Source organism: Sylvia atricapilla, chromosome 3 (genome assembly GCF_009819655.1).
Source record: "Sylvia atricapilla isolate bSylAtr1 chromosome 3, bSylAtr1.pri, whole genome shotgun sequence".
Lineage (NCBI taxonomy): Eukaryota > Metazoa > Chordata > Aves > Passeriformes > Sylviidae > Sylvia > Sylvia atricapilla.
In genome coordinates, this window is record NC_089142.1 from 11589027 (window position 1) to 11600376 (window position 11350).

The 11350-nt window shown below is 37.3% G+C and overlaps 1 protein-coding gene across 5 annotated transcripts in view; it reads left to right on the forward strand.

The window, feature by feature from the left end:
- The window catches only part of CYRIA (CYFIP related Rac1 interactor A), a 54293-nt gene extending 47102 nt beyond the window's left edge, over positions 1 to 7191 (forward strand). For 4 of the 5 annotated variants that reach the window (XM_066314770.1, XM_066314768.1, XM_066314772.1 and 1 more), the window contains 3 exons: positions 1304 to 1430; positions 4002 to 4072; positions 5193 to 7191. In XM_066314770.1, coding sequence (XP_066170867.1) covers positions 1304 to 1430; positions 4002 to 4072; positions 5193 to 5256 — 262 coding nt within the window. In that variant the 3' untranslated portion in view covers positions 5257 to 7191. Of the gene's footprint in view, positions 1 to 1303; positions 1431 to 3981; positions 4073 to 5192 lie in introns of those variants that run through there. The other variant, XM_066314771.1, reaches the window with a different exon arrangement.
- The last annotated feature ends 4159 nt before the right edge of the window (positions 7192 to 11350 follow it).

Here is an 11350-nt window from a genome sequence, read left to right on the forward strand (position 1 = left end):
AGCTTACATGGCTAGTCTGCATTTCAACAAAAGGTTCAAATAGAAGTGTAATAATCTTATGCATTCACAGGCTTCTGTGTCCGTGTCTTGTCTAACCAGAGGCAAAGGCTGACTGCTGCCTCCTGCTTGCCCGTGCTGCTTGATTATTAGCACACAGAGGGCAAGATTTTGGCTCTTCTAAGCAGTGCTTTAGGAAATACACAAGGGCTATTTAAGGATCATTTAAGTAGATCTTTTTTTGGATGCAGCCATCTTATTCTAGATATGAAAAATTCAGCAGTATAAATTTTCATACATACAAATGTAGTGAGCTGTATGATTGTGATTGTATATGTTAGTGTAGATAATAATAGCCAATGAGGTTCTTTATTATTATTTTGGTATGCATTTACTGGAGTATATTTTAAGTTAGATATCTCTTTGACTGGAAAACACATACAAGATAGAGTCAAGGCAGTCTTTCTGCCTATGAGTCATTTGTTCATGGAGCCATGTAAAGGATAGAATTCCTGAGTTTTGAGTTTGTTCATGAAAATTCTGGAGAACTGTCTGGAGGGGTGGGACTCATCTCACAATCCTGAGACATCATAGAAGTAGTATTGAAAAGTTTCTTATGAGTCAGCTCTTTTTTTGGCAAAAATGGAGATAAAAGGTTGTGAGTCATCTAGAAGATTATCTGATATTTAATTCTAATTGTGGGATAATCAAGCATTTTCACATCAACATTTCTGTAGATTTCTTTAAATCTGTTCATGTTACAATGCTGTGGAAGAATAAAAGTTGAAGTTATTGTAGGCTGGGAGGTACTACAATACACAGAAAGAGAGAGAAAATACAAATGACTGTTACAATCCACCTTGGTGAAACCCTGAACTTCCTAGCTGCTGAAATTAGATCCCAGTTAACTATTCCAAAGTAGGAATTTAAGCAAAAATAGTAGTTTTCCTTAGTAGTAGTCCCAGCATGTGGGACTAGTAGACTAGTCCCAGCATGAGATTAAACTGAAGTATGATCTATCTCCATCATATTTCACGAAGTTTTCTATGAAGCCATCATCACATAAATTTTGAGGATCTCAACTGTGCATGGGTGTGACAAGTGGTTCACATATGTCTAGTCTTTAACCATTCTTTTAAATTCTTCTGGCACAGGCTTACGGAATTCACAGATATTTAGTCTTACTAATGTGCATCTGCAAACTAAAAATACACTTTTGGTTCAGATTTTATGCACTCACAGTCTAGTTTTTAAAATTATCTAGTAAAAGGTCCAGAATGTTTGTTTCTTTTGTTCTGTTTTCCAGAGAGTACAGGAGTAGATTCACCAGTGAAGAGACCCTTATGTTCTGCATGCGAGTAATGGTGGGAGTTATTATTCTATACGATCATGTTCATCCTGTGGGAGCTTTCTCAAAGACTTCAAAGATTGATGTAAGAGAGGCCTTTCTTTAATACTCTGTAGGTTTGAGAATACTAGTCTGCAGCTCTTTTTCAACACAAGCTTATGGCTTGGTATAAATAATTTTAATTACTTTTGAATGGCAAAATTTAGAATTTGTCTTCACCTGTGCACTTTATTATGTCCGTTTGTTTGAAAATAAAGATGAGCTTTTTTTTCTTGTTTATTTTGTTCTAGACACAGATAATAATTTTTCTTTGTTAGCTCTGCTTTCTTTACAACTGTATAGTTAGGCTAAAATAATTTAGTACTACACCTAGCCTGGAATTTGTTCCATGGTCATAATTTTTTTAAAATCATGTAATTTATAATTGATGGAATGCTCATTTTTCACAGTAGTTCTCTTGTAAATAATTAGATATTCAATGTTGTCTTTGCATGAGAAGTTCTGAAGTAGCAGAACTGAAATATTATTGTTGTAATGTTGATAATGATCCCTCAGTTTTATCTTTGGCATGGCCAGTCACAGAGAAATCAATTTTATTTTTCCATTTGAGAAACTGCAAGCACACATGGAAAGAGTTACCTTGTTTTTTCTACGTTTTTACAAACCTTAATCTCATGCACCACTTCTTTCAGCAGAAATAAGCTGTTGGTAACAAAAAAGATGCCAAGTATTTCCCTTTACAAGAGAGCCTGCTTCAAAAGAAAAGAAAAACACATATGTTATTGCCCTCCATGACACTGGGTCTTCATTAGCGTTTGGCATCTCTGGATACCAAAATTTTGCCACATCTCCTGTTAGACTCTGTACAGAGAGAAAGATTTGTCACAATGAGGTGAATAGATTTTCTCAAGGTCATGAAGCAGATAGAGCCCGGGACTTGAATGCACATTTCCTGACTGCTAGTTCTGTCTCTTGCCTACAGTGGCAACACAAATGAAATTCTGATAGGACCAAATACAGTGTGTACTTTGTCTCTAATATTTGTCCTAAAGCCCTGTAATCTTACAGGAGAGTTAACTAGATGTAATTTAGGAGGCAGGAGGTGTATGACTCAGTTCTGAAAAAATGAATATATAGTCCCAAATCTTGATTTACGTAATTAGTTTAGTGATTTTTTTGTAGTTAAAAAAATCTCCTAATGTTTGAGATGATGACTTTGTTTAACTGTAGTAGACAATTATTTTCTCCCAACTCTTCACTTTAATCATTCAAGCTACTTCAAGAGAATTTCAGGGACAGTGCAGTATATTACCCCTTCCTTATTCTTTCAAGACTTGAGGCTGTATTTTGAGCTATTAATTACAGTGTCCTAGCTTAGACTCCTGTCTTGGTTTGGAAGACGGGTGTCTGCCAAGGAGATGAGAACCTCCCTTGGCGAGGAGAACATGACCCCCTCCCTCTGAATTACTATGACTTTGAAATCAAGGGGCTTTCAGGCAAAGAGATGGAAAAAGGAACAACAGTTCTTTACTAGTATGTATGTATATAACAAGACAAATGAACAACAATGGCAGCAACAACTAACAAAAAGGGGGAAAAAACCTACAGAAAAGCCAATGAAGTCCTCTCCCGCATTTTGAGCCCTTTCCCGTCGGTGCAGTTCCGGTCACAGCCAGCGGGGGCGCTTCTGGCTCCCGGCCGGGCAGGCACGGTGCCTCCCCCCGCGTCGGCAGGGGGCGCTGCGGCCCGGGGAGCGCACAGGAATGGCGGCCGGGCCCCGATGGGGGGGAGGCTTCGCTTCACAAACCCTGGGGCAGCCGATCCTGGTGCTCCACCAGGACTCTTGGAAGCAGCAGGCTGGAACGGCAGGAATGAGCAAAAATCCTGGGCTGGTGGAGGAGTTGTACCAGAGTTGTACCAGAAACTCCTCAGCTGTAGCTGGAACCCTGGGGCGTCCCAGCAGGCAGGGGGTGCAGGGCTACAGGGCAGCAGAAAAACCAGAGCAGTGGAAGAGGAACAGCGGTGCTGGGCAGCAGCTCGGCTCCAGGCGGGCTTGGGATCCTGGGCTATCCCCAGAGGCACCCCAGCAGATGGCAGAGGGTCCTGTGTTTGGTGAGGTGGGGTGTTAAGGTCCCTGTGCAATGGCTGCTCTTACAGGCAGAGCTCCACGCACAGTAGAGGAAAGGCAGCAGGAGATTGAGCCCTGCAATGATGATGAATTCTCCCCACAGCAACTGCAGCCTGCTTGTATGCAAACACAAAAATAAAAGTCAAAGTTAAAACATCTCTTCTTAGAGTTGCTAATAGCAATGACGTGGAACTCCCAAAATCTCTTTTTCTCCGCTTTTATCAGATGGTCTTGGTTTTTGTATTTTTTACTTGGAATTGGAGAAACAGTGTGCAAGTTAAAAATATAGACATTTGGTACAGAATTTACTCTCTACAAGTGCTCATTAAAGTCAATGTTTGCACCAAAGTTAAGTTTTTAACTTAGAAATAATTTTTAATAAGTTGTAACGCTTTTATTGTATCATGTAAAGCTGCACTAACACTCATTAAGAAAAGAAACCTGCCTGTATATGGTGAAATTTTTCCTTGTTTTCAGCTAGTGCAATTCATATATTATTGTTCAATAGTGGCATGCTTCTGTTCCCAGATGAAGGGATGCATAAAAGTTTTAAAGGAACAACCACCTGACTCTGTGGAAGGACTTCTGAATGCTCTCAGGTATGTGTGATTCAGCCTTCGAAAATTCCTTTATTTTTCTTGTAATCTCTTTATATTTAAGATTCTTCACTGTAGAAGATTGATTTAATAAGATTGTCCTATCAGGTTTGCCATCATCACCTGAGGTTTTTAATATTAATTTCTTCTCATTTCATTTCACTTGAATAAGCGATAACTACTAATATTATAAACTGTATATTCTAGCTAAAATTTGCTATATAAAATACCCCAGCATCTAGAGCACTTTAGAAAAGAAATGTTAGATTTCTATTTCTCAAGCTGTAACTACTTTCCTTCTCCCTTTCCATCTTTATAAGACCTTATTTTTTTAATTTTTTTTTAACTTGCTAAATTGTACGTCTCCAGGAAAACAGCATCCTAAATCCCAATCCTGTTTGTGGTGCTGTCTTGGAAAGGAAGACACAGAGGGGTCTGACACTTCTCTGAAGCTGAGAAGGGAGTCAGTATCAAATTTTTCATAGCTGAGTTCTCTAGCTTTTGAGTGCTTTGCTAGAGGGAGGACTGCACCTCCATATTTGCTTATTATGTCTTTTGAATTAAGGTTGATGTGGAGTTAAGTCCTACAAGTATCAAGAGTTTCATCCTATGTTATAATCATTCTCCCTATTAGCATAAACAGTGGAGAGTGTTTGGGTTTAAATGGAAAAGTACTAAAGCTCTGCAGTCCTCTCAGAATATTTAAGAAATCTGCTTAAAGTCATAGATTATGCCAAAATTCAGCCTAGATTGCTAAGTTATGTTAGTATTTACCATATTTCTTATGTCTTTTCATGATTTTGCTTCTTTTGAGGCTTTTAACTAGAAAAAATGATGAGATTTTGACCCAAGATTTGACCCAAGACAATGTCATAGACAGATACCAAACAGGATTTAGCCACAGTTCTCCTCCTTTTGGCAGGGAATAATTTATAACATAGGGTGTTTAGAAGATAAAGAGCACCAGATTCTTACCAGTTAAATTCCAGTGGTCAGTACAGGAACATGTAAATTCCTCCTTTGTGTAACTGAACTGTGCTGATTTCAAAAATAGGCTCAAGTATTCAGACTTCTCCTATCCCTGTTCATTTTATAAATTATTGTTTTAACTTGTAATTTCTAGGTTCACTACAAAACACCTGAATGATGAATCTACTTCAAAACAAATTCGAGCTATGCTGCAGTAGTATCCAGAGACAAGTAGATGTTTGTATTGATCACAGAAGATGTGTATGTTTACATAATTTAATACAGTTTGATGTTAATACTTGTGTGTATTTACATAACCATTTTCTTCACATTGCTAAAATATATGAATCTGTTCATAACCTGACTGACTTTATATAGTGCAACCTAAGTTTTTATTCTAGCCTTTATCTTTTGACTTTTAAAATACTTTTTTACTTAGATACTTCAGTTGTGACAGTTTACCAGTGCATTTTAATCCTTAAACACCTTCTCTATCAGAGAAGTAAGTAGTAGTGAAGACAAAATGGAAATCAAACTGAAATGTCAAAGGTAGCACAGAAAAGGAACTTCAAAGAAGGTTAATATAAGAGAAAGCAAAATTCATTTGGTATGTTTTAAGGAACATGTGCCCAATTTTTTGTCAGTTTTAGACCTGAATGTTCATCACGCTCATAAAATGCATTGTCTTTCCTGTAATAAGTGGAGATCACCTAATTTTAAGGATGAAGTCTGACACCCGAAAATGTATTTTAAACAGGTAATTTTACCTTTTTAATTAAGTATAACCCATACCTTTCAACAACTGAGGAAATTAACATGCTTTTTCAGATGCAGTAGAAATAAACAGAAAATATGCTTAAAGGTCATGGATAGATTTTGAAAACTCTGTGAAATTTTATTTGATTTAGAAAGGAAAGGGAAAATACTAATGCCTTGACTTGACTGGAAAAGGTTTGTCAGTGTAAATATATCACAGTGAACATTAACTACCAGACAGCTCTAGCCAGTAAGTAATTTTTTGGCTGATCTAAACCAGTGCCCTCTCCTGTAGCGAGCTTCTCTGGTGTCAAATCGGCCACATCTGATTAGGGATGGTTTAAATTTAAGAGCTGACCTGTTCTTAGGAACTCCATTAACTTCCTGATAGTGTTATTCATTATATGATTCAGAGTCAACACAGAAGTATTTATCAGCTGACTGCTCTTCACTGGCTTTTGAGATGTGATTGATACTTCAAGAAGTTAATTTCCTTGCTGAGTTGGTTGTTCTTACTTTCTGGTAAATTTTCCAGTTAATGGAGTAGAAATACTTTGCCCAAAGCAGCCAAGTGCTCATGCTCTGTTAAATGTGTCTACTGGGTGGTCTGCAGTTGCTGTACATATTCTTGCAGAGGTCACGTTCTGAAAATGTGTTTGATTTTGTGTACTTTGCTTGCATGTATGTGTGGAAACTCCAGTGCTTGTGCACAGATTCAGATTGTATTTGCTTATTCCCATATAGATAAATCAGGGTTTGTGTGCTTTCACTGGAATTTTCATGCACATCTCTTCTAAAAACATTACCTTAGGACTTTGAAAATACATTTGGTCTGCTGGAACTCGGCTGTGCTGTGACAAACTGTCATTGAACTCAGTCCTTAAACAGTACTAATGTCACAAGTTCTCTGGAGTAGAGATTGACTTGACAGCTTATTTCTGAGCAGAGCAAGCCCTGTGAGGTTTCTCATGACAGGTGCCAATGTCATGCATGTCCTGATATTGGACAGCACCACAACTCCAGCATTCATGTCACACCTCTGCAGGTGCTGCGGCCAGTTGCTATGTTGTCGGGGAGAAAGTTAGAACTCACTCACATTAGATCTTTTTCTTTTTCTGAAAGCAATGACCACACATTTTTCACAGTAGTAAATCCACAGTTTACAGGCTCCATTTTTAATGGGGGGACATTTAAAAATGTATGTTAGGGAAAATCCTGCTTTGTTCACAGTCACTTCCAATTAGGTAAATTAGGTGGATGACAGGCCATTCTGTTGAGCTTTGATAACTGAAGTTATATATGCTTACCTGCAATTTTTTGTCAAACAATGAAGTCTTATCTTTAAGTGGCCCAGAGAAAAACTTTGTCACTTGTATAATAAAAATGTAAACCTTAAAGCATTCTGTGAGTTGTCATGTGCTGTTTGCTGAAGTTATGGGATTTCTTTGCGTGCTTTGATGGTTTTGTACAGAAGTTTGTTTGAAATAATAAAAAATTTGGTACAGTAAGCTTTGGAACTCCCTATATTTAGTGGCAACATAAACAGGTTGAGAAATACCTAATTTAAAGTTTTGGATCATATAGTAGGCTCACCTTTATGTGTCTAGTTTGCAGTTTATTTTAAAAGCACTGGTTTAACTTACATGCTACAACAGTATAACCTCACATCACTTAAAAAATTTTGTGGTTTTCTGACATATCTTTGCACTTGTTTGTCATCATGATCAAGGGAAATTGTTGCTACTGCTGCAGGCATGAATCCTTTCTCTGACTTTTAAATCTTCACATTAGCCATCCTGACCTATGGGAGCCATCTCAGGTTGTGTTCATAATCAATAAGGTCACCAGAGGATTATTCATTTGATTGTAAGATAAATTGAAATGAATAGCTTTTGGAAGAAGAGCTGTATAGACTAATGGTCAAAGTTATTGATCTCCATTTTGTCAGTGCTTCTTATTGTCTTGTTATGTAAGAGAACATGTTTGTGGTGTGATAAATATTTAAGCCTCATAGTGACAGCCACTTCAGAATGCACATAAATGAGTGTGAATTATTTGATTTAGAAGAGCCCTAAAAATCTTGCTAGTTTTGTAGTGGAAGGAAGTACTATTTTAGGGTTGTATGAATTTGAAAGACTAAGATTTGTCACTTTGAACAATAGAATGTATTTGAAACATAATTTATGACTTCTAAGGCTTCTACTGCTTCTAAGTGGCTGTCATGAAAGATATCCTTTGAGATTGCATTTACTGGTCTCTGGTAGGCCACGTCACTCAGATAGTTTTTGTCCATGTCTACTAAAATTTACAAACCAACAAGAAGTCCTCTCTGTGTTGCTTTCTCTGTTGTATTTCAGCTAAATCTGAAGTGGAAGTAAGACATATATGCATGAAATTGTATATTTATTCTGAATTCAACAATGTAGAACATAAATTCTTCATATTAAATTATCTGTCCTCCCCCATTTATTTCTTGAGCAGCTTAGTGGAATCAATATATTCCTATAACAATACAATGCCAGTTCAGTAGATTCCCATTTGGGAAATGGTGCATCACGTTTTCATGCCATATCTTAACCAAAGCAGTACAGATGTCCAATTCTCTGTGTGTCAGTGTCCCTCTAAATGGCAGCACAACCATCTGGTGTATCAGCAGCTCCTCCTAGTCTTGTATTCCTGAGGGTGTATTCTGCCCCATCCTCTAGGTCATTTATGAAGGTGCTAAATAGTATTGATCCCAGTACCAACCACAGGGGAACACCACATTGATCCCAGTACCAACCACAGTGACTGTCCTCAAGGTGCATTTTGTGCTGCTGATTACATTCCCTTTGAGCTTAGAGTGCAGCCAGTTCTCAGTATACCCCACTGCCAATTTATCTCGTCCAGAGTTCACCAGTTTGCCTGTGAGGAAGTTACAGTACCAGAAGCTTTGCTAAAGTCAAGATAAACAAGATGTCAGTCAGCTCACTCCACATTTATGGTGCATCCTATCAGGTCCCACTGATTGCGTAGGTCCAGCTTGTTTAAGGTTCCCACCCTGATCTCTGATCTCTGATCTGGCCAAAATTAAGTCTTTCTTGCTCCAGACTTTCTGGTTTCAGAGGGCTGGGATTCCTGAAGGCAAATCCTACCATTAAAAGACTGAGGCAAAGTGGACACTGAATTCCTTGATTTTCTGTATTCTTTGTCACAGGTCCCATAATGCATTTAGAAGCAAGCACACATTTTCCATAGCTTTTCTGTTGCTGCTAGTATACCTGTAGAATCCCTTTTTTATTGACCTTAACGTCCTTCACCAAATTTCACTTCAGAAGGGCCTTGGCTTTCCTAAGTCCAGCCATGCCATCTTTGCTTAGTTTCATGCTTGTCAGGAAGGACCTTTCATGTGCTTGCAGGAGGTGGCCCTTAAAAGTAAGTCAGCTCTCCTGGACAAATCTCTCTTGCCTGTATTCCATGCAATGCTTCCAACCAGATCCCTGAACAAGCTAAATTAAAATTCCCAAGGTAAATCTTTTTTTGTAAATCATCTTGTGGCTGTGTAGTCAGAAATACGCTTTTAATGTTTTTGGACTGTTTGAAGTGTGTAGTTCTCTGAACATCAAAAGTAAAGAAATACAAAAACTTGCATATCCTAAAGTTTGCTTGTAGTTGCAAATAGTTGGAAGAGGTGGGGTTTTGGTCCTTTTTCTTTAAAATGTAGGACACTAATTACTGTTTCCTCAGTAACAGAGGAATGAATGATGAATTCTCTCATCTAAAATTACAGAATCTATTACTTCATGCTGTGAAGCACACTAGGAAATGCAATGCAAGTAAGCAGGCTGAAGCAGTGACATGAATTTGAATTATCAATAAGAGAATAAAACCAAGTTATGGTTAAAAAGCCAGTATAGCAAGCTAGTATTTTAATTTAGCAGTCTGTCATGCATCCTACTATAGACTAATAAATGTGAATTCCTGGCTGCCACATAATCCAGATTCAGCAAACACAGAAATTTTTCATACAGATTTGAGTCAAATATAACTCAGTGGACTTCAGTAGAGCTGTTTCTGATTGACACAGGTGTAAACAATGCCCTTTGTCTTTTCTCAGTTGTGGCCTTTGACCCAGGTTGCTTATTACTGAGCAAATTGAGTCCTCTTGTGAGGATCAATGGTGTAACATGATAATCTTGCAGAGATCTCCTGTGCTTGACTGCTTTGAAAATAAAATGAGCAATGAGGTAGGTGTTCTAGAAAATGAGTATATAGTTAAAACACAGGTACAAGCAGTATTCCCTAGTTTAAGAGGAAGAAGCATCATTATTTTCCAACACATTTTAATTTGGGGTCGAGCTGGAATGAATATAACTCTCTTGTCTTGGGTATTTTGGCTGTTGACAGTTAAATATGTAGACTTGGGTATTAAGAACTTGACATGCCTCTCGACATTTTGAAATTGCTCCCAGAACTTGAAGATTAGAATATTTGTATGTGGCTTGGATCAAAAGTGCTGTTACAGCTCGTGATAATTCTTGTTCTGTGAGTATCCATTTCATGTAAGGTGGAGATTGGTTTTGTTTTCTTTTCTTTTTGTTTGGTTTTTGTTTTGTTTGGGAGATTTTTTTGGAATTGCATATAAGGCTGTGGTTAACTTCAGGCACTTCCACTATTAAACTCAGGCTTAAATAATGTGCAGCATCAGAGCTCAAAGGCTCTTTAATAGAGACCTTCCCAAGCAAGATGCCTTAAAGGGGAGTGGAATTAAATTTCTTAGATGAACTTACTGAACAGATAAATGTGGTGCCAGTTGCTGAGATACTGAATATATCAATATGAGACTGAAGCAGGTATTGCATCTCTATGGAAATTTTTAGTTTGGGGAAAGAAAATTTGTGGTAAATAGCCAACCTGATTAAAGGATTCTGTGGAGATTTTTGTTGTGTATCAAATGAAATGGATGTATTTGTTCAGATTAATTTTGAATTCACCATATTCAGGTATGCATTCATAGTAATATCTATGATACTTATACAACGAGAGATTTTTTTGTAACCTGACTGACTGACTTAGCCGCTGTATTTGCAGCTGTGTTCTGAAACTACAGAGTGAATGCCACATTTGTTTTACACAGCCTGTAAGATTGACATTTGCTTTATTAAATTTGAAGCTTAAGATTCTTTTTGTTCAGTGGTTTCAGATTCACATTGAGACTCACTGTTCTGATTATATGTTGTACATCTGTAATTAATTTGAGATACACAGATAAGATCATTTTTTTTCTTTATTCTTGTCATTTGCTATATAATTGGCCAGAGTTTAGAGTAATACAAGATTAGGTTAAATATAATCAGCAAAAATACTCAAGTGCATGCTATGTGAAAATTACTTTAAATTATTTTGTTGAAAAAATATTACTTCTGAGACAAGATTATTTTTCAAATAAGTAACAGTATTTTTGTATTTTGGGGTTTTTTTCCAAATTGAAACTGAGGGTTTACTGCTACAGATATTGCCTGAGTATGTGAGTATTTTAAATCAAGAGGTACAGTGTAACTGAGCTGAGAAAAGACA